Below are 21,561 nucleotides of genomic sequence, written 5' to 3' on the forward strand. Positions count from 1 at the left end.
TTACCCAGGCTTCATCCAATACAGGCTGCCCCAGGTGCCCAACCATGATTTATGTCTGACCCAGATGGCCTAGCCTGCATGGCCCCTGCGGTGATGTGCCCAGAATGGCATCAGGTGGAGCAGCCTCAGGCTTTCTGGTGTCTCCACCTGGCAACATCTTCCTCCTACGCCTGCTTGTAATTGGTTGTGTGGCTGTGTAACACCAGGGGTCCTCAGTGTCCCTGTCCATCCTTACTGTCCCACCCTTGTGCCCATGGACAGTGTCTCCAGGGGGTACCTGCCTTCCAGTCAGGCAGGGACTAATACCAGCAACCCCAGCTTTATATGCAGAGGTTCCGAGATTCAAGTCTCCACGCTCTGGAAGCCAGTTCAGTTTCTCCTGACTGAGATATCCTTTCTTGCTAGTCATGCTGATGAACCACCAGGCAGCATGAGTCTACCTGGCTGGCTTAAGTTTCACTGTCTATAAAGCTGGAGTTTTTTGGCTGGGCGTGGGCACACACTTTTAATCTTAACATTTGGGAGGCTGAGGCAGGAGGATCACTGTGAGTTTGAGGCCAGCTTGGTCTACATAGCAATTTCAGCCAGTATTTACAATAGATAGAAATTGTCTCAGAAAAGAGACAAAGAAGCAAACCAAAAGGGGGACATTCAGCATTCCTGAATCACTGATGCTCTGTCCTACATGAGATCCTAGCAGCCATGCCCACAGTGGCCCCTGACCCCGTAGGAACAGCCACTAGGCACTCTGCCTGGCCTGAAACCTTCCTCAAGTTTTTTTCTCTCTGCAGGCAGCCTTTGGGAGAAGGTGTCTCAACACATAGGGATTACAAGGTAAGATCCTCTTTTTCTCCAAAACCCCTGTGAGCCTCCCTCCGGGTTCCTCAGCCCTAAGGATGGCCTGCGCATGTCCCCATCCCCTTGTCCCACTCTGCTGTCCCTGCCCTTCACAGGCTGGAGCTGAACGACATCTTTAACACCACCATGCTGGTGGCGCCTGACCTGGTCGTACTAGTGGTGTCCTCCCTTTGCCTTGGCCTCTGTGGACGCCTCACAAGGAAAGCCCGGCAGAGCCAGCGCACCCAGGAGCTGGTAAGGGACTGAGCAGCCAGGATCATGACAAGGGTGTTAGCGCTGAAGTCCCAGCCACTCTGACAGTTTTGGTTTTAACAAGCTTAGACTTTTAAAGTTAAGTTTGGAGGGTAATGTGTAAAGAGCGACATGGGAGAGAAAGACGTTCTGCCGCATTCTCCCGATCTCAATTTTGTGGTCTGTTTGCTGGAGGACCCCAGTTCTTAAGCACTGGAACCCCCAAGTGGGCCTGTGCTATTGGAACTGTCACTTGCCGGCATCAGCCAAGCTGAAATACACCAAGCTGGGTAAGAACCTGAGACGTTGTGGTTGTATCCCCACATGAGCCGAGGCTCTCATCAAGCTTATTTCTAGGGTGAGACGGGGTCCTGCCAGTGCTCCCAGGGGCCACAGCTGGACATTCAGCACCCTGGAGCCCTGCTTGAGGGCTGCCGTCCAGCTTTCCCATGCCAGGCCAGCCTTAGCCTATTCCCCCACCCCCACCCCAGCTGAGATAGGATTTATGGCTGCCCGGGTGCCCTGGTGCAGACACACCCTGCTCTCAGGTCCCAGGTCTCAGCACCCATTTATCAACACCTGACACTTGGTGAGCTCTAAAGGAAACCAGAGAGGGGAAGGGACTCCAAGAACCTCAGGAGGTTGGGGGCTGGGTAGAGCTGTGAGGATCGGATAGCTTGGGGGTATCTGTCCCTCTGTCAGTGGCTATCCTTTTCTTCCTATGCCTTGAACTGTTACAGTGCTTCTCAAAAGGTTCCCAGGGCCTAGGCCAGGCCATCTTACCTTCCACCTCTGCCCTTAACTAGCATAGTATAGCTATACCCTTCTTCTTCAGACCCCCACCCCTCAAACCCTCCTTCCCAGGTCCTCATTGGACTTACTTCTGGCCTCTATGGGCTTGTAGAAATGGTGAGACCAGCCACTCTGCCTCCTGGCCTGGCCTCCGACCTTCATGCTTCTAGTCTATGATCAACAGTCCATCCCTGGGATCTTGATAGCTACCTCAGCTGAATGGCCTATGAGGACAGGACCTTGCAGGCTCCACAGCTTGCTCTGCAGATGGGAAGCACACTCAGGGAGATGTAGACTGTCCTAAAGCTAAACAGAATACAGACTGTTAGAGCTGGGAGGTACCCATGCCATCTAGCTCCAGAGCCATTGCACTCAGCCTGAGCGCCCAGTAACCCCTCAACTGTTCCCACAGGCACAGCTGGGGACATGGCTGCCAGAGGCTGGCCTGAGCTAGGGCTGCTGACGATAGTCCATGTTCTTTTCTGCCATACCTGGCCTTCCCTGAGGCCTGGGATCCAGCTCTGTTCTGGGAAACCTTCTGTCAGTGCCAGGAAGAACAGGTCCTGTCGGGTCTCAGTCTCCTGCCCCAGGCGGGGACTGTCCCACTTCCTTCCAGGTAGCTGGTCACTTCTGCCATTCTGGAGGGTCAGAGAGGGCAGCCTCAGTCCAGGACATGGCACCTTCTCTGTGATGAAGAAAGGCTAGGAAATGCCCACTCGGAAAGCTGGAGGTCCTGATGCTGCTGAGCCTCCCAGGGTCGCCCCTAACTCCCTAGAAGCCCCACAAGGTGCAAATGTAGCCCCGCCCTCTCTGGCTGGGACAGTCTTCTATCACCTCCGGATCAAGGATTATGGGTCTGAAGATGCTCTAACTGTAGTCTTGGGCATAAGGAATGTGTGTGCATGATCCTTCCCTGCTTCTCTAAAGAATCTTCCAAAGAGCCAAACGAAACCCACACAAGGTCTTCAGGGACAGATTTGGGACTTGGGAGGCTGTCCTATCTCGTAGGGCCTCGTGGTCAAGATGGGGCAAAAAGAGATACTTGGAGCATTCCAGAATAGCTGGGTCACCCCATGCCTGGCCTGGCAGGACTGTGTGTCTCAGAGTGGGATGGGGCTGCGGGACCCCACTGTGTGGCAGAGCTCCAGTGGAGAAGGGAGAAAGGCTTATTTTCAGGCTGAGGGCGGGCAGCATCAGAGGGGCCTTATCTCACACCTCAGCAAGGCAGAGGAGGCTGCAGCAGCCTCGGCGTGATGGTCCTGACGTCACTTCCCCATGACTTCAGCAGGGTGAGGACGATGCAGATGCTGCCCCAGCAGCAGGGCCACAGGCAGCCCCTGGCCTGGCCACCAAGCGCAGGCCGTGGCTGGCCTCCCGCTTCCAGGTCACAGCCCACTGGCTGCTGGTGGCCACTGGACGGATGCTGACCATTGTCCTGTTGGCGCTGGCAGGTACTTGGGGCAGGGAATAGAGTCTTGGCACTGACTGGAATGGGTGTGTGTGTGATGGGCCAGTCCAGGAGTGACCCAGAGTGCCTTCCCTCCCCCACCCCAGGCATAGCCCACCCATCTGCCTTCTCCAGTGTCTACCTGCTGGTCTTCCTGGCCATCTGCACGTGGTGGGCCTGCCACTTTCCTCTCAGCCCCCTGGGCTTTAACACACTCTGTGTCATGGTGAGCTGCTTTGGCGCCGGCCATCTCATTTGCCTCTACTGCTACCAGACACCCTTTATCCAGAACATGCTACCGCCTGGCAGCATCTGGGCCAGGTAAGGCTCCCGCATACGCCCTCCCCCCCGCCGTAGTGCCACTGCCCTCAGAGCTGGCAGCCAGTGACATGCCATCTCTGAACAGGGTGTTCGGTCTCAAGAACTTCATAGACCTGCCCGGCTGCTCTAGCCCCAACGTGCTGGCGCTCAACACTAAGCATGCCTGGCCCGTCTACGTGAGCCCCGGCATCCTGCTGCTGCTGTACTACACAGCCACCTCTCTCCTGAAGCTCCGGAAGAGCCGTGCCCCAGACCCGGTGAGTCCCTGCCACCACCTCTGCTGGCATCGGGCACTCCGGTGAGGCAGATGTCCCGAGGCAGGGGTCCTGGGGCCTCCTGGACCCGGGACTGCACTCAGGGTTGTGGTCTCTGCAGAGGAAGGAGGCACCTAGTGGGGATGAGGAACATGAACTGGAACTGGATCAGCTGGAGCCGGAGCCCCAGGCTGGGGATGCCACCCAGGTGAGCCGGTGGTCAAGAGGATCAAGAGTCACAGCGGGCCGCCTGCAGCAGCTACCTCACCCACATATCCTCTGCAGGGTGTGACGCCCACGTCCACAGAACCTGACGCTGACAACTGCACTGTGCATGTCCTAAGCAGCCAGAGCCCCGTCCGCCATCGTCCCGGTGAGTCAGAGGCAATGTGGCCATGGGCTGCCCTCCTGGGAACACTTGGCGGGGAGGCATTCGCTGTGATCTCTCTGTGGACAAGTCTAGGGCTGCCCCCTGGTGGCCATAAGTCTTATACACACTCCTTGCCCTTGGCCTGAACCTCCCAGGGTCACTCCTATGGCTAAATAGCTGGCCCCCAAGACTCTTTGGGTGGCCCTCCAGGTCTCCCGTTCTCTGTTCTCAGGTGGGAAGTGGCTACCCATGGCTCAAGGTCCCAGGAGCCTCTGTCATCCTGGGAGTCCTGGCCTGGAACTCTCATTGGTTTGCATTACTGTGGAGACAACTAGGTCTTTTTCTGGGCCCTTATTTCTTTATCTTGAACTTAAAAAGTATATATTTAGTTACATTTATTTATTTATTTTTTGGGTATGTGTTGGGGTATCTAGCTATTATATGCAAGGGGACAACTTGCAGGAGCTGGTTCTCTTCCTACTCTGGAGCTTGAACTCTAGTCCTCAGGCTTGGTGGCAGGCCCCTTAACCTGCTAAGCCATCTTGCAGACCTCTACTTTGAACTTTGTCACTGGACTTATTTTCTGATACTGGGGATTGGCTGCGGGACCTTGCGTGCCAGGCTTATCCTGTGCTATGGGGCTACATCTCCTGACTGTCACAGACCCTAAAGGGCCATCTCCTGCATCAGAGTCTTAAAAAGGAAGGCCAGTAGGTTCCAGCCAGGGTCACATGACATTCCAGAGGGGTCAGAGTCTTCACTGTGGCTGCCCAGTGAGCCTGGCCGCCTCCCACGTTTGAGACCCTGCCAGGGCAGGTGGCCTGCTCTACCCAATGGGGGAGGGATGCCACAGGGTTCCCATATGGCAGCTAATCTCAGTCCCACCCCCAGCACGCCCCAGGATGGCCGAGCTGAAAGAGATGTCACCGCTGCACGGCCTGGGCCACCTCATCATGGACCAGAGCTATGTGTGTGCCCTGATTGCCATGATGGTAAGAACCGGCCCCAGGGCCACTGCAGTCTTCTCATAGAACGCAGGGAGGCGGGAGGCTGAGGTCCAGTCACTAGAAACAGTGCCGGAACGGCCCATGACATCACCAACATCCCATAGCTGTGCAGTGGTGGGGGGTACCTCCTTGGGGGGAGCGTGCTATTGGGGGCTCCCGGGCTGGCCAGGTGTCCCCTGCAGGCCCTGCTCACTGGGCCTGGCCGTCCAGGTGTGGAGCATCACGTACCACAGCTGGCTGACCTTCGTGCTGCTGCTCTGGGCCTGCCTCATCTGGACTGTGCGCAGCCGCCACCAGTTTGCCATGCTGTGCTCGCCCTTCATCCTGCTGTACGGGCTGACGCTGTGCTGCCTGCGCTACGTGTGGGCCATGGAGCTCCCCGAGCTGCCCACCACCCTGGGCCCTGTCAGCCTGCACCAGCTGGGGTTGGAGCACACCCGCTACCCCTGCCTGGACCTTGGTGCCATGGTGAGTGTCACGCGCCACATCCGGGGTGGGGGTGGGGAGTGGGATTCCTCCCTGGGAACCCAGGAGGATAACAATGTCCTATTAATTGGTCACGTGTTCAGCTGGGTGTCGAGTAGGGAGAGTCTATGTCTGAAGGCCACATGGCACTTCTGGGGTTCCACCCGAGAATATAGAAGTTGCTCAGCGCGTGTTCGCTGAGTGACTGCGTGAACGGCGTTATGCTGTAGCAGGTGCTAGCTCCACCTCCTCGATGCTGTGGGTGTCCGTGTGTATTCTCCCTGCCGGACAGGGCTCCATTACGTGGCCTTGAGTGTCCATGACTCATGTCTGGTCAGGTCGGCTCTGGGGTCACGCAGGTGTCCCTTCGTGAGGCAGGTATATAACTGTGTTGATGCCTACCCACCTTTTGTGGGCTGGTGGATTATGATGTGTCTCCAGTGAGTCTGTGAGTCTGTAGGCGTGCCGGTGTGAACATCTGTACGCATCTGTATGCGTGTGAGTGGAAACTTGTGAGTGTGGCCGAAGCGGGTAAGGTTGTGAACCTGTGTCTGTGAGGCTTTCACGGACATCTGTGGTCCGTGGCCATGTAAACCTACACACGTGAGTGAGGTTGCGCTGGCAGTCATGGAAGGGGCTGAGAGCTTTCCATGGCCCTGTGTCACGGACTGGGCCCTCGGTGACGCCCCCGCTCCCCACAGCTGCTCTATCTGCTCACATTCTGGCTCCTGGTACGTCAATTCGTGAAGGAGAAGCTGCTGAAGAAGGCCAAGGTGCCCGCTGCGCTGCTGGAGGTCACCGTGGCGGATACGGGTAAGTAGCGTGTGGGGCGGCAAGAGCCCCCGCTGTCCTGTCTGTCCTGTCCCGTCACTCTGCCTTCCATCCCGCTCCGCAGAGCCCACACAGACGCAGACGCTGCTGCAGAGCCTGGGGGAGCTGGTGAAAGGCGTCTACGCCAAGTACTGGATCTACGTGTGCGCCGGCATGTTCATCGTGGTCAGCTTTGCCGGCCGCCTGGTGGTCTACAAAATCGTCTACATGTTCCTTTTCCTGCTGTGCCTCACACTGTTCCAGGTGCCCACCCTGACGGGCAGGTAGGCCCGGTGGTTGGTGCTCCGCCCCTCCCCTGTCCCGCTCACCGGCCACCACCTGCAGGTCTACTACAGCCTGTGGAGGAAGCTGCTCCGCGTCTTCTGGTGGCTCGTGGTGGCCTACACCATGCTGGTGCTCATCGCAGTCTACACTTTCCAGTTCCAGGACTTCCCCACCTACTGGCGCAACCTCACCGGCTTCACGGATGAGCAGTGAGTGGGGCCCGGCGGAGCCGCCCCCTCCGCTGGCAGTGCTCCGGCTCTGCTCCTGTCCACAGTGGGGGCTGGGGCAGGGCACAGGGCGGTGCTGATGGCTCTCTTCTGCCAGGCTGGGGGACATGGGCCTGGAGCAGTTCAGCGTGTCGGAGCTCTTCTCCAGCATCCTCATCCCCGGCTTCTTCCTGCTGGCCTGCATCCTCCAGCTGCACTACTTCCACCGGCCCTTCATGCAACTCACGGACCTCGAGCACGCGCCCCCACCGGGCACCCGCCGCCCTCGATGGGCTCACAGGTTTCCTGCCTTCAAGGGCCATGGGCGCTGCTTTGTGGGACTGGGGCGACACTGGGGGTTAGGTGACCGTTTTCGGCTTGAGGAGGAGCCAGAGTGTTGCTTTCGGCCATGTATGCTTGGCCTAGAGTCTACAGACGAAACAGTAAGGAGGCTGGGCATGGACGGAGTAAGAAAGAGACAGGAACATGGGCAGGAAATGACTCTTGGGCTTTCCCAGGCAGGACGCAGTGAGCGAGGCCCCTCTGCTGCAGCATCAGGAGGAGGAGGAGGAAGTCTTCAGGGATGATGGGCTGGGTGTGGATGGGCCCCACCAGGCCCCACAGGTCCTCGAGGGTGAGTTTGGAAGTGGTGGACAGAATGCAGCCCCACAAGGCACACATGGTGCCAAGAAGTGTTATCTGTGTTCTGCCACCTCCCGCATGTGGATTTCAGGAAGGTACACCCTCTCACCAAATCCCACTAGCCTCCCCTCCTCACTAAGCCTTGACTCTTCACCAGGGCCTACCCTCCTCACTGAGCCCCACCTCCACAGGTGCAGCCAGCAAGTGGGGCCTGGTGGCTGACCGCCTGCTGGACCTAGCGGCCAGCTTCTCGGATGTCCTCACCCGAATCCAGGTGTTTGTACGGCGCTTGCTGGAGCTGCACATCTTCAAGCTAGTGGCCCTCTACACGGTCTGGGTGGCCCTGAAAGAAGTGAGTACAGCAGGCTGGGCCCAGTTTCCTTGTCTGCAGCAGGGCCACTCCTGGCCTGGCTTTGCCGGCTGCTCCAGAGCCAGGCCTGACGGGTTATGGCGGTTGTCCTGGAGTCTAGTCCGGGTGCTGCCTGGTTCGCCCACCGCCTCCTGTTCTCCACAGGTGTCTGTGATGAACCTGCTGCTGGTGGTGCTGTGGGCCTTCGCTCTGCCCTATCCACGCTTCCGGCCCATGGCCTCCTGCCTGTCCACCGTGTGGACCTGTATCATCATTGTGTGCAAGATGCTCTATCAGCTCAAGATTGTCAACCCGCAAGAATACTCCAGCAACTGCACTGAGGTACAGGCACCGGGGCTATGCCTAGGGTGCAGGGGCCTCCTGAGGAGTCGTCCCAACTGGAGTGATTCCTCATGGAATGTAGAGACACTGCATCAGCGACTTCTGCAATGAGAATAGAGGGGGCCCTCAGGACAGCTATGCCTGGAGATTCACCTGGATCCATCCTTCCTTTTTGGGCAACTATTCACATCTCTGACCCTGTCCCTTTCCCCAACAAGGTGGCCCCCAGACTGACAGCCCCATGAACCTCTGGTAGGGCAACCGTTGTCTACCCTGGACCCGACCTGAAGCTTCAGCTGTGGGATGGGTTAAAGATAGTACCCACGAACCCCACTCCATCCTGAGTTGGGGCTTGTAAGCTCATGCTCACCCCTCTTTGCAGCCCTTCCCCAACAGTACCAACCTGCAGCCCATGGAGATCAACCAGTCTTTGCTGTACCGTGGCCCTGTGGACCCTGCCAACTGGTTCGGGGTGCGAAAGGGCTACCCCAACCTGGGCTATATCCAGGTGAGTGGGGACTGGCAGTCAGGGCAGATGGTCCTTGATGGTCCTCAGTGGTCCCCACTGACCCCTCGCTCCCACCTTCACAGAACCACCTGCAGATCCTCCTGCTGCTGGTGTTTGAGGCTGTGGTATACAGGCGCCAAGAGCACTACCGCCGGCAGCACCAGCAGGCCCCTCTGCCTGCCCAGGCCGTGTGTGTAGGCGGCACCCGCCAGAGGCTAGACCAGGACCTCCTTAGCTGCCTCAAATACTTCATCAACTTCTTCTTCTACAAATTCGGGCTGGAGGTGAGGCTGGGTATCCACACATCACTCCTTTCGGCCTGCCTGACTGAAGGCAGGAGGCTCCACCGAACATCTGTAATGAGGTCCAAGTGCTCCAGGCACAGCCTACCCCGAGGCTAGCGGAGAGGCTTTGCCACAGTGCCCAAGAAGGTCAGGGAGGTTGGACTGGGTCCTCCCTGGAAGGAGTGGGCCAAGGCTGGCCAGTGTCTGAAGTTAAAGTCTCCCAGCCACGGGGCCCCTCATCCCTGAGCCTCCTCTCCCTCCAAGTACAGTGGAGATGTGTCCGGCCTCTGCTGCCCTCCTGGGACGGTGGTCTGGGCGACTGCTCCCCGACCCCAGTAAAGATGCACCACTCTGTGACCTCAAGGTACGGGTGCTCTGAGTCAGTGGACCTGGAGCAGATCCCTGCTTACCACTGTGCCCTTCCCTTGCATGCCCTGCAGATCTGCTTCCTGATGGCCGTGAACGTGATCGGGCAGCGCATGAACTTCATGGTGATCATCCACGGCTGCTGGTTGGTGGCCATCCTTACGCGCCGGCGCCGTGAGGCCATCGCCCGCCTCTGGCCCAATTACTGCCTGTTCCTCACATTGTTCCTGCTGTACCAGTACCTGCTGTGCCTGGGCATGCCACCCGCGCTCTGCATTGGTAAGCCACAGGGGGAGGGGCTTGGTGTACGTGGTTGCGAGGAAACTCACGGGCTGTTTCCTGTCCAGCCTCCTGGGCTTCGCACAGGTCCCTTCCTGTCCACACCTACACTCCTGCCGAGGGAACCCAATACATCTTCTGTGGCCTGCAATGCTATCTGGGCCACTGGAGCCATAGTGTGACATTTTCACACAGTGCTGGCTCGAGGTTGGCTTCTTGAGGGCAGGGTGACCCTATGCCTGCAGGGCTGTGGCCTGTCATGACAGCCTGTTGCAGTGGTGCCATTGTCAGGTGTGTAGTTTGTATTAAAACGGCACCAATTCTTTCTTGTAGCTGTTTTCAGTTTGATCTTTCCCCTGGCTCCTTCGTCTCTTTCACCCAGCTCCTCCCATCCCTGTGACCTTTCTGGACAGCCAGGTTGGTGGCTTTGGCCGCATGCCCCAAGGGTTGGATGTGTGAAGAATTCTATGGTCATGGAATTCATGATGGTGCCACAGAGCTGATGTGGTCCATGACTGTAGCCATTTGCCCATTTGACCTGTTGGAAGCAACCTTGCCTGCCCACATCTGGGTGCTGCATACACATGATTAGCACAGGGTCCTCTGCCAGTCACTGCTTTCTCTCTGTTCTTGAGTGCCTTCATCTTCCGGTAGCTTCTCTGTGGGAGAGAGCTGGCATTTTCAACTACCTACCTAAAGTTTTTGTTTGTTTGTTTGTTTGTTTGTTTTTATTTTAATCATCCTTAGGGTGGGGATGGAGCCCATGGCTGCACACGTGTTAGGCAGGTGCTCACTTGGTGACTGCATCCCAGCCCCAGTTCTTTGTTTTGAAGACAGTGACAAGTGTTTCAGGTCCCCCCATTGTCCTACTGTTCCAGGTTGTGAGGACCCAGCAGGCACCCTGGCTCATCCCACCCTGCCAGCTGGGTGATTCCTGAGGTTTTCCTTGTCCTCTGTGTCCTTGATGAATGGATATCCTCTCCTCCCTGGGATTGCCTGGGATGCCTTTCACTGGGCGATGTCCCTGGGACGGTTTCACACATTTCCTAGAGGGCCTTGGTTCTTGGCAAGCGTGCCCACTGCCCTACATACCCCTTCATGCAGATCTTTGAAGCCAGCGCTGCCCTCCCTCAGGCAGCAGCCTGTCTTCTGTCCCATTCAGGGATGTCACTGGGTAGAGTGGTTCACTGTGCCTCTGTTGCGTCGGTTTCTGTCTCTTAGCGAGTGCAGGAAAAGTCCTCAGGCGTGCTTTCTGACGGAGGGTTATGGCAGGGCCCTCAGGTGTTGATGACACTCAGGTGGAATTCTTCCCGGTGGCGTTGCCTCGGCAACAGAACCCAGGGTGTGCAGTGGCTGAAGTGTTGTAGTACTTTGGGGTTGTTTCTAGCTTCGGGTTATTACTTTAGATGTTTCAGGCCATTAACTGTATGAGCCATGATTCATTCCAAATATGGCATCTCCTTGGGAGGTACCTGCCCTGTCTCAGGCTCGTCACAGTCTTGCCCTCTGACCCATCCGTGGGTTCCTGTGCCACTCCCTCCACCCAAGCCTGGTGTAGTTTCTGCTTAGCAATCGTGTCCTGTTAGAATCTCTGAGCCTGAGGGTCAGTGTCCTTGAGTCTGTGAGTGGTGCTGAGAGTGAGCTCTAACCACACTGGAATGTGTGACACAGTCACTGGCCCCTGAGGCTCCTGGCAGCAGAGCGGGGTAAGGAATGCGTTTGTCCTTTCTGATGTGTCCCCTATCCACAGACTACCCATGGCGCTGGAGCCAGGCCATCCCCATGAATTCTGCTCTCATCAAGTGGCTGTACCTGCCTGACTTCTTCAGAGCGCCCAACTCCACCAACCTTATCAGTAAGAGCAACCCCGCCACTCACCCCCGGCGACCTGCCCAGACGGGGCCGAAGGTCTGACTCTCGCACACATAAAACATGTCAGAGAGTGCATGTGCACACAGCAATGCAGGCCTGTGTCCACAGGTGTGCACACTGGTGCCCTCACAGTGTGCAGGGAGAGCCACGACAGCCCATGTCCCCTGACACGCGTGCACGTGTACAGCACACATAGACTGGTGTGTCCTCAGTGTGACAACCTCCTGTTTCTGGCTTTCATGTGTGGACGCTTCCTCAGCCGTGGAGCGGGGACAGCCTCCCAGGCCCCCGCAGCACCTGCTTCCTCCTCCAGTGCAAGCGGCACGCCCAGCAACGGCTCTCCTCTCCTGCAGGTGACTTCCTCCTGCTGCTGTGCGCCTCCCAGCAGTGGCAGGTGTTCTCGGCCGAGCGGACGGAGGAGTGGCAGCGCATGGCCGGCCTCAACACTGACCACCTGGAGCCCCTGCGTGGGGAGCCCAACCCTGTACCCAGCTTCATCCACTGCAGGTAGGTCCCGCGCTGCCTGCTCTGGAGTGCCTGCTAAGGGGTCATCCGGGCTGATCCAGCGACCTCAGTGACACCCCCGCTTGTCAGGTCCTACCTGGATATGCTGAAGGTGGCCGTCTTCCGGTACCTGTTCTGGCTGGTGCTTGTGGTGGTGTTCGTCACGGGGGCCACCCGCATCAGCATTTTTGGGCTGGGGTACCTGCTGGCCTGCTTCTACTTGCTGCTCTTCGGCACTGCCCTGCTGCAGAAGGACACAGGAGCCCAACTCGTGCTGTGGGACTGCCTTATCCTCTATAACGTCACAGTCATCATCTCCAAGAACATGCTGTCGGTGAGCAGACTGCCCGAACGGCCCCGCCCTAGCCCACCCCAGGAGCCCTGGACTAACCTGTCCCCACTCCTGCCCCCAGCTCCTGTCCTGTGTCTTCGTGGAGCAAATGCAGAGCAACTTCTGCTGGGTCATCCAGCTCTTCAGCCTCGTGTGCACAGTGAAGGGCTACTACGATCGTGAGTGGGCAGGAAATGGGAGGGAGGAGGCAGGCACAAGGCTCTCACTGCGTCTGGGGCTGACCCCAGCCGTGCTGGCCTCCGCCTCACAGCCAAAGAGATGATGATCAGGGACCGGGACTGCCTGCTGCCCGTGGAGGAGGCGGGGATCATCTGGGACAGCATCTGCTTCTTCTTCCTGCTTCTGCAGCGGCGCATCTTCCTCAGCCACTATTTCCTGCACGTCAGCGCTGATCTCAAGGCCACTGCCCAGCAGGCCTCCAGGTCTGCCAGCTGCCCCTCCCCGGGCTGGGAAAGAGCCCCCCACCCTCAGCACAGGTTTCCTGTACGGCAGCCCCTCCCCTCAATCCTGTCACCGAAAGGGACAGCAAAGGACCCCTGGCACCTTGGTGCCATGAGGGCTGCCCTTATTGCCCAAGGCTGTATGTGGCTCCCAGTGGCCTTCGCGTCCCCCAGCTGGCAGGCAGGCTGCGCCATGCTATCATGCTGCCAGCAGAGGTCTCTGCCCCTGGAGCTGAACTTAGGGTCAGCAGCTTCTTCTATCTACCCGAGTTGTTGCCCGGTGCTCCTTCCTGTGATGGTTTTCTGCCCCAGGTAAAGAGGTGGCAGAAGGTATTTCCCCTTTCATGGCTGCAGGGGCAGGTGTCTCCGAGCACATGCCCCAGTGTGGGTAGGAGGACCAGGAGGCTCCCTAGGGACAGCCAGTCCCACAGGTAGAGAAACTGGGCGTCCGGAGATAAGTGCTGAGGTCTCGTGCTTCCCTGCAGGGGCTTTGCCCTCTACAACGCAGCCAACCTCAAGAGCATCAACTTCCACCGCCAGGCTGAGGAGAAGTCCCTGGCCCAGCTCAAAAGACAGTAGGTGTTATCTGGGCCAGGACCCTTTGACCCTTCTGGCCAGCCTGGCACTCAGAATTCCTTCCTGCTTGCAGGATGAAGCGCATCCGTGCCAAACAGGAGAAGTACAGGCAGAGCCAGGCGAGCCGTGGCCAGCTTCAGTCCACAGACCCCCAGGATCCCAGCCAGGAGCCAGGTGAGCATGGGCAGAGCCCAGCACCCCACGGGGTCCCCCCACGACACACACGCACTGCATCCGGGCATGTTTGTGCTGCTGCAGCCTCCCTGCACCTGTGAAAGTGGTGTGCCCTCGGGGCCCCACCCCCTTGTCCTGTGCTACGTGTCAGTGACGGGTCAGGGACCCTGCCCCCAGTCCTGTGCTACGTGGTGTCTCCCTCTGTCCCTGCAGGCCGTATGGCCACCTGGGACTGTCTACCTGCACTCGTGGCCCCTCTCCATCCCTCCAGGGCTCTGAGACGTGCGGCACCACATGGGACCCTGTCACTGCAGGAGTTCTGCATCTGTCTGTCTCTGTCATGTGACCTTGTGCCCATGATAGGCTGCCCTCACAGCCTCCCCTGCTTGTTCACGCTTGCCTTGCCCCTCCACAGGGCCTGACAGCCCAGGGGGCTCCTCCCTGCCACGGAGACAGTGGTGGCGCCCCTGGCTGGACCACGCCACAGGTACCCGACCTGGACCCCTCTGCACGTCTGCTGTTGACCCTGCTGTCCACTAGCTTCTCCTTGTCCTGTCTGGTCGTGTCAGGCCCTCTGACCTGTGCATGGTTCCCTGTTCTGTCCACGGACCACCTTCCCCATCCTGCTGGATGGGCTGGTCCTCGTGGGAAGGGTAGCGCTCAAGCAAGGCCACGTGGGTGGAAGATGCTGAGGGGAAAATCAGTGTTAACAGTGGGTCGGTCTGCTACCACCCGACTCCAAACTGGAGATAGGAGTTGCAGGACTTCTCAGGGGCCTGCCTCAGAGATTAGCTCTCATGTACACTACCCCTGCTGGTTACAGTCATCCACTCTGGGGACTACTTCCTGTTTGAGTCGGACAGCGAGGAGGAGGAGGAGGCCCTGCCTGAGGACTCCAGGCCTGCAGCGCAGAGTGCCTTCCAGGTGAGGTGCAGCCATGCCTTCCTGGAGTTCCTGAGTGGGGCAGTGTGCAGGGAGGACATCAGAGTCCAGCTCCTACATAGCAAGGAGGTCCACCTGGCCCTTCAGACCTGCCCAGGCAGCTAGAATAACAGGTATCCAGTTGCCTGTCTGCCACATTTCCTGAAAGGCCTGGCTCGGACACCCTTCTCCTTACCTGACGAGCTCTGTGATGGCCACCTGGTCTGAGAGAAAGGCTACATGTGTGCTGGCAGTGCCACCATCTTGAATCCAGCCCCCTACCCCCTACTCTTTCCTCTGTTCAAGTACTCCCATATACCCCTCATTGTTCTTTTTCAAAATCATGTTTCATTGTTATTACACACTCACTGGATACTGGTGTCATGGGACTAAAAGTGGCCTTTGTCCATCTTTGAGGCCCTGACACTGGTCATGCATGACAGCTACATGTCTGTCTTTATATCAGGGTCTCTGGAGTCCATTTCCAAAGAGGGCTTGGGGAGGTGAAGTCCCACAGCTGGATACGGAGCAGATCTAGGATCTGGTCCATGGCTGCCCCTCCATCCTCTTCCTTGGGAGGGGACCCTGATGCCAGGCTAGAGATCTCAGTTAGCGATTCCAGAGTCCTAACCAAGAAATCTGGCTGGCAGATGGCATACCAGGCCTGGGTAACCAACGCCCAGACAGTGTTGAGGCAGCGTCGGGAACGGGCGCAGCAGGAGCGGACGGGACAGCTGGCTTCTGGTGAGTTGTGTTTGGGGGCTGCGGGAGGGGCGCTGCAGGTCCAACTGATGGCTGATTTTTTTTTTTCTGTGCCCAGGAGGTGACTTGAGCCAGGAGGTAGAGCCAGTAGAGGCCCCAGAGGATGAAATGGCGGGTATGTGGGCTTGCTGGGAGAGGGCCCAGGGCTCTGTGGCCAGCCAGCCCTCTAGCACGGTCCTGCCCTCTCTAGGCAGAAGCCATGTGATGCAGCGTGTGCTGAGCACCATGCAGTTCCTGTGGGTGCTGGGCCAGGCCACAGTCGATGGGCTGACGCGCTGGCTGTGCGCGTTCACGAAACATCACCGTACCATGAGCGACGTGCTGCGTGCAGAGCGCTACCTGCTCACCCAGGAGCTTCTCCGGGTAAGTGCCACTTGGGCCAAGCCCCTCTTGTTCCTCAAGGCGACACCCCTACCTACTGCCTGTGACAGAGCTGGGCCAGTCCTGGTGGCCTGAGAGCTTCTCCACGCCCTGCAGGGTGGAGAGGTACGCCGAGGCGTGCTAGACCAGCTTTATGTGAGCGAAGCCGAGACCACCCTGTCAGCTCCCGCTGAGACCCGTGATGGGCCCAGCACAGCCTCAAGGTTGGTGTAGGGCCCGTGGGGTCTTCGGTGGGCCAGGGTCCCCTATTCCTGCTTGTCCTCTGGCCCAAAGCGGGGACTGATCCCTGAGCTTCTAAGGAGACTTCAGGGCATAACACTGTTCAGGCTCAAGTACCCCTTGTCCTCCTGGCACCACTCCGCCATCCTGCCCTAGAACCTAAGGATTGGCCTCTTTGTGACCTTTTCTCCCGCAGTGGGCTGGGAGCCGAAGAGCCTTTGAGTAGCATGACAGACGACACCAGCAGCCCCCTGAGCACAGGCTATAACACCCGCAGTGGCAGTGAGGAGATTATCACTGATGCTGGGGACCTCCAGCCTGGGACCTCCCTGCATGGTTCCCAGGAGCTTCTAGCCAATGCTCGTAGGCGGACGCGTACAGCCAGTGAGCTGCTGCTGGACAGGTGGGACAGGGCGAGGCTCTGTGCAGGTTTTCAAGGGAATTCTCCTGAGCAGGAAGCCTAGTGGAAGGAGCTGGGTGAGGGAGGCAGGAACTATCTGCCGCCCCGGCTGCAGGCTGGGCTCTGTACCCCAGGGGTGCTATTGGCTCCTGCCTCCAAAACTCCTTCGGTCCCTCGGCAGGCGTATGCGCATCCCGGAGCTGGAGGAGGCCGAGCAGTTCGAAGCACAGCAGGGCCGGACTCTGCGGCTGCTGAGCGCCGTGTACCAGTGTGTGGCAGCACACTCGGAACTGCTTTGCTACTTCATCATCATCCTCAACCACATGGTGACGGCCTCGGCTGCCTCCCTGGTGCTGCCAGTGCTCATTTTCCTGTGGGCCATGCTGACCATCCCAAGGCCCAGCAAGCGCTTCTGGATGACAGCTATCGTCTTCACTGAGGTAGGTGGCAACTCGTAGGGTCGGGGCCAAGCCATGTGGCCCATGCTGAGTGCCCTGTCCTGCAGGTCATGGTGGTCACCAAGTACCTGTTCCAGTTTGGCTTCTTCCCCTGGAACAGCCACGTGGTGCTGCGGCGCTATGAGAACAAACCCTACTTCCCTCCACGCATCCTGGGCCTTGAGAAAACTGACAGCTACATCAAGTACGACCTGGTGCAGCTCATGGCCCTCTTCTTCCACCGCTCGCAGCTGCTGGTGAGCCCGCAAAGCCAGTGCAGGGGTGGCAGGGCCTCCTTGGCAACTTCCAGGCATTCTTAAGCCCAGTGGCAAGCCCAAGGCCCAGCATGGGTCTGGTCTAAGCATGGCCTGGGTGGGCCTCTTGACTTCTCCATTATTTTCTATAGTGCTATGGCCTCTGGGACCATGAGGAGGATCGATTCTCCAAGGACCATTGTAGGGATAGTGAGAAGGACCAGGAGGCCAAGGAAGAGTCAGAAGCCATGCTGGAACCACAGCCTGAGACAGGCACTGGGCATCCCGAAGAACTGGTGTTGGCTGACCTCCCCAGGGACCGCATCCAAGGGAAAGGGAGGATTAGAGCCAAGGATGGGGTCCAAGAGCCCCGAGAGGACCTTAAGCCCCAGCACACGAAGCACATCAGCATACGCTTCAGGAGGAGGAAGGCGACCCCAGGACCCAAAGGAGCTGCAGCCGTGGGTGAGAGCCCCAGGAGGGTAGGAGACACAGATGACCCTTCAGTTGGAGATGGCCAGCCCAGCACGAGGACAACCCACGGGGAAGCACACAACTGCTCATCGGGTTGAGTATCTGTCCACGGGGCTGTCCCTATACCCAGGATGAGATGTTGGTGGGCCTGGGCTGAAGTCTCAGGGCCAAGCCAAGAAAGGACACAGGAGCAGTTGTCCCTCACTGGTGACCATGGGGAGGTTCTTGTGCTGTCCATAGAGCGGGGTGACATTAGCCTGTTGGAGTGGGCTCACTGGCACTTCCCTGGATATACACACTCACAGAGGCTGAGCAGGAGGAGGGGGAGGAAGAAAAAGAAGCTGCAGGGAGAAAGAGCCCAGCTCAGACTCGAGAAAGACTGAAGGTTCAGGAGAGAATGAAAGCAGCTGGGCGCTGGCTGCAGAGTTTCTGCCTGTCGCTGTGAGTGGCCTGGCTGGGAATGGTGGGGGCGCTGGGGCGGGCAGCAGTCCCCAGCCAGACGCTCTCTGAGGCTGTCCATGCACAGGGCCCGGAGCATCTATCAGCCCCTACGGCGCTTCTTCCATGACATTCTGCACACCAAGTACCGAGCAGCCACTGATGTCTATGCTCTCATGTTCCTGGCCGACATTGTTGATTTCATCATCATCATCTTTGGTTTTTGGGCTTTTGGGGTAAGCTGACCTGGGACCCCAGAGTAGATGACTGGCTTCTAGTGTGGGCTTAGAACTCTTAGGCTCACTGCAGCTCCGTCTCCCCAACCTTCACCTTCTGCTACAGAAGCACTCTGCGGCCACGGACATTGCGTCCTCACTGTCAGATGACCAGGTGCCGGAGGCCTTCCTGTTCATGCTTCTGGTCCAGTTCAGCACCATGGTCATCGACCGTGCCCTCTACCTGCGCAAGACTGTACTGGGCAAGCTGGCCTTTCAGGTGGTCCTGGTGGTAGCCATCCACCTTTGGATGTTCTTCATCTTACCAGCTGTCACTGAGAGGTAGGTGGTATGAGCCACTGCACCTTGGGGCCTCAGTCTCCCTTATGTACTACGCTCTGGGTGTGGCACAGCTTGGGTTGATCTCCAGAACTGATTCTGTCATGTTCACCTTTCCTGATCCTGATGTCCTGTCCCCTCAGGATGTTCAGCCAGAATGCGGTGGCCCAGCTGTGGTACTTCGTGAAGTGCATCTACTTTGCCCTGTCTGCCTACCAGATCCGCTGTGGATACCCCACACGTATCCTGGGCAACTTCCTGACCAAGAAGTACAATCATCTAAACCTCTTCCTTTTCCAGGGGTGAGTGTGGTCTGCCTAGGGATCATGAAGAGCAGGTAGAAGCCATTGCAGGCTGTCCCTGCTGACGGCACCCTGGCCTTGACAGGTTCCGGCTAGTGCCCTTCCTGGTGGAGCTGCGGGCAGTCATGGACTGGGTGTGGACTGACACCACGCTGTCCCTGTCCAACTGGATGTGTGTGGAAGACATCTACGCCAACATCTTTATCATCAAGTGCAGTCGAGAGACAGAGAAGGTTGCCAGGGCAAAGAGGACGGATGGGTACCCCTGGGCGTTCGAAGCCCATGTGCACAGCAGCCCGGAGAAAGGATCTTTGTAGAATTCTTGTGGACAGCTGCAGTGGGTCCAGGGGGCAGCAGGGGACAGCGGACTGGGCCCTTGGGTTTGGGTGGCGGGCCAGGCAGATATTAGCTATTTGTCATGAGGGCTGTTTCGTGGCTTAGTGTATTCACAAAGTGCATACCCCCAGCACCACAGGCAGCTTTAGGACACCCCCTACCCCCGACAAAGGTCGCTTCCCATCTCCCCTATCCACCTGTCTGTGAGTGTGCTTGTTTGATGACACAGCCATTTTGGACCAAGCTTCCTCCACTCAGCAGTGTTCCCAGGGGTCTTTGCGTTGGTCCACACTCCCGCTAGAGCCTTGTGAGTGCAGAAACCCTAACATGTTTCCGCCTTTCCGTGCATGCTGTTTTCACTGTGTCAGCCTACACGTCATTTTGAACTGTTTCTGAAGTGGCTGCGTCCCTCTCGCCAGCAGACTGAAGTCCCATTGTCTGGCAGTTCATGTGTTGCTGCCTGATTGTCTTTAGAGAAACATGTATTCAGATCACATCCTAGATGCACTCAGGCCGTCTGTCCAATTTACAAGCTTCCTTTGTAGGCCCTGGCTGACCTTTAAAAGATTTCTTTTGCTTTAAATTGTGTGTTTGTGGGTATGTGTGCAAGTGCAGGTGCGCATGGACGCCAGAAGAGGGCATCAGATCTCCTGGGGCTGGAGGCCACCGAACCTGAGTTCTGGAAATGGAACTCTGGTCCTCCACAAGAGCAGTGCCCTCTCATGTTCACTTTTGAAAGTTCTTAAAATACTGTTCTCTCTTCTGTGCTCGCTTCTGGTGTCCCTCAAGAGTCCCCGGCCACATCTAAGATTGCAGAAATGTCTCTCTTCTGGGTAATTCAAACTCATACCCAGCTCCCCGCCTGTGGCTGTGTAGAAAGCAGGCTCCCTTCTCTTTGTGAGTGTGGCGCGTAGTTAATGTCCCGTTCACCGAAGCAGCTGAAGCTACTAAGGGTTATTTCTGGACCTCAGGCCTGTTCTGGACCTCAGGTTGAGGCTTACTTAGAGCCTGTGACCCGTGTCTCCCTTCCAGAAATACCCGCAGCCCAAAGGACAGAAGAAGAAGAAGATCGTCAAGTATGGGATGGGCGGCCTCATTATCCTCTTCCTCATTGCCATCATCTGGTTCCCACTGCTCTTCATGTCACTGATACGCTCTGTGGTCGGTGTTGTCAACCAGCCCATCGATGTCACTGTCACCCTCAAGTTAGGTGGCTACGAGGTGAGTAGCCAGCCAGCAGCCCACCCATCCCCAGCACAGGGGCTGGGCTACCCACACTCGCTCCGGACTGTGGGGGTCCATGCTGAGCATGCGTCCCATCCCCAGCCACTGTTCACCATGAGTGCCCAGCAGCCGTCCATCGTGCCTTTCACGGCCCAGGACTATGAGGAGCTATCCCAGCAGTTCGACCCCCACCCAGTAAGTGACCGTGCTGTGTCCACTCGGTGGGAGGTGGGCTGGCAGGGACTAGGTGGCCCGCTGCTCCTGACTGAGGTGTGCTCCACAGCTGGCCATGCAGTTCATCAGCCAGTACAGTCCGGAGGACATCGTCACCGCACAGATCGAGGGCAGCTCCGGGGCACTGTGGCGCATCAGCCCCCCGAGCCGCGCCCAGATGAAGCAGGAGCTGTACAACGGCACAGCCGACATTACACTGCGCCTCACCTGGAATTTCCAAAGGTGGGGCCCGAGCTCAGGGGGGCCCGGGGGATGCCCCGCGCTGCCTAACACTGCCTGCCCCCCAGGGACCTGGCCAAGGGCGGCACTGTGGAGTATACCAATGAGAAGCACACCTTGGAGCTGGCCCCCAACAGCACAGAACGGAGGCAGCTGGCCCAACTGCTCGAGGGCAGGCCTGACCAGTCAGTGTGAGTGGGGGCCACCTCGGGGCAGGCGGGTGGGAGGGCGAAGATGCCTCTGACTTCCTGACTGCTCCCACAGGGTCATTCCCCACCTCTTCCCCAAGTACATCCGTGCTCCCAATGGGCCCGAAGCCAACCCTGTGAAGCAGCTGCAGCCAGGTGGGTGTGGGACCAGGGTGCTGGGACCCAGCCCAGGCCAGGGATTGGTGGTGACCCAAGACTCTTAACTACCCCACTCAGATGAGGAGGCCGACTATCTTGGTGTGCGTATCCAGCTGCGGAGGGAGCAAGTGGGCACAGGGGCCTCTGGGTCGCAGGCAGGCACAAAGGCCTCTGACTTCCTCGAATGGTGGGTGATTGAGCTGCAGGACTGCCAGGCTGACTGCAACCTGCTGCCCATGGTCATCTTCAGTGACAAGGTCAGCCCGCCGAGCCTCGGCTTCCTGGCTGGCTACGGGTGAGTACTGCAGAGGAACTCCTAGAGCCC

General features: G+C 58.1%; 1 protein-coding gene across 4 annotated transcripts in view; it reads left to right on the top strand.

The window, feature by feature from the left end:
- Piezo1 (piezo type mechanosensitive ion channel component 1) overlaps positions 1 to 21,561 on the top strand; it is a 60,046-nt gene that overhangs the window by 37,880 nt on the left and 605 nt on the right. The window contains exons 4-50 of one of the 4 annotated variants that reach the window (XM_021631172.2): positions 792 to 834; positions 954 to 1,092; positions 3,167 to 3,332; positions 3,436 to 3,649; positions 3,735 to 3,906; positions 4,025 to 4,111; positions 4,189 to 4,276; positions 5,165 to 5,265; positions 5,491 to 5,748; positions 6,447 to 6,558; positions 6,641 to 6,819; positions 6,901 to 7,049; positions 7,165 to 7,347; positions 7,565 to 7,680; positions 7,880 to 8,040; positions 8,203 to 8,379; positions 8,762 to 8,887; positions 8,971 to 9,171; positions 9,612 to 9,816; positions 11,567 to 11,671; positions 12,042 to 12,195; positions 12,283 to 12,526; positions 12,606 to 12,702; positions 12,795 to 12,966; positions 13,470 to 13,559; positions 13,634 to 13,734; positions 14,150 to 14,221; positions 14,558 to 14,658; positions 15,306 to 15,399; positions 15,476 to 15,532; positions 15,608 to 15,780; positions 15,895 to 16,001; positions 16,214 to 16,420; positions 16,599 to 16,857; positions 16,923 to 17,111; positions 17,261 to 17,675; positions 17,888 to 18,023; positions 18,109 to 18,256; positions 18,363 to 18,577; positions 18,718 to 18,876; positions 18,962 to 19,109; positions 20,245 to 20,433; positions 20,539 to 20,631; positions 20,720 to 20,892; positions 20,958 to 21,080; positions 21,154 to 21,233; positions 21,315 to 21,531. In XM_021631172.2, coding sequence (XP_021486847.1) covers positions 792 to 834; positions 954 to 1,092; positions 3,167 to 3,332; positions 3,436 to 3,649; positions 3,735 to 3,906; positions 4,025 to 4,111; positions 4,189 to 4,276; positions 5,165 to 5,265; positions 5,491 to 5,748; positions 6,447 to 6,558; positions 6,641 to 6,819; positions 6,901 to 7,049; positions 7,165 to 7,347; positions 7,565 to 7,680; positions 7,880 to 8,040; positions 8,203 to 8,379; positions 8,762 to 8,887; positions 8,971 to 9,171; positions 9,612 to 9,816; positions 11,567 to 11,671; positions 12,042 to 12,195; positions 12,283 to 12,526; positions 12,606 to 12,702; positions 12,795 to 12,966; positions 13,470 to 13,559; positions 13,634 to 13,734; positions 14,150 to 14,221; positions 14,558 to 14,658; positions 15,306 to 15,399; positions 15,476 to 15,532; positions 15,608 to 15,780; positions 15,895 to 16,001; positions 16,214 to 16,420; positions 16,599 to 16,857; positions 16,923 to 17,111; positions 17,261 to 17,675; positions 17,888 to 18,023; positions 18,109 to 18,256; positions 18,363 to 18,577; positions 18,718 to 18,876; positions 18,962 to 19,109; positions 20,245 to 20,433; positions 20,539 to 20,631; positions 20,720 to 20,892; positions 20,958 to 21,080; positions 21,154 to 21,233; positions 21,315 to 21,531 — 7,195 coding nt within the window. The remainder of the gene's footprint in view (positions 1 to 791; positions 835 to 953; positions 1,093 to 3,166; positions 3,333 to 3,435; positions 3,650 to 3,734; positions 3,907 to 4,024; positions 4,112 to 4,188; positions 4,277 to 5,164; positions 5,266 to 5,490; positions 5,749 to 6,446; positions 6,559 to 6,640; positions 6,820 to 6,900; positions 7,050 to 7,164; positions 7,348 to 7,564; positions 7,681 to 7,879; positions 8,041 to 8,202; positions 8,380 to 8,761; positions 8,888 to 8,970; positions 9,172 to 9,611; positions 9,817 to 11,566; positions 11,672 to 12,041; positions 12,196 to 12,282; positions 12,527 to 12,605; positions 12,703 to 12,794; positions 12,967 to 13,469; positions 13,560 to 13,633; positions 13,735 to 14,149; positions 14,222 to 14,557; positions 14,659 to 15,305; positions 15,400 to 15,475; positions 15,533 to 15,607; positions 15,781 to 15,894; positions 16,002 to 16,213; positions 16,421 to 16,598; positions 16,858 to 16,922; positions 17,112 to 17,260; positions 17,676 to 17,887; positions 18,024 to 18,108; positions 18,257 to 18,362; positions 18,578 to 18,717; positions 18,877 to 18,961; positions 19,110 to 20,244; positions 20,434 to 20,538; positions 20,632 to 20,719; positions 20,893 to 20,957; positions 21,081 to 21,153; positions 21,234 to 21,314; positions 21,532 to 21,561) is intronic. The other 3 variants (XM_021631174.2, XM_021631173.2, XM_021631175.2) reach the window with 3 other exon arrangements.

Source organism: Meriones unguiculatus, chromosome 10 (assembly GCF_030254825.1).
Source record: "Meriones unguiculatus strain TT.TT164.6M chromosome 10, Bangor_MerUng_6.1, whole genome shotgun sequence".
In the NCBI taxonomy this organism is placed as follows: Eukaryota; Metazoa; Chordata; class Mammalia; order Rodentia; family Muridae; genus Meriones; species Meriones unguiculatus.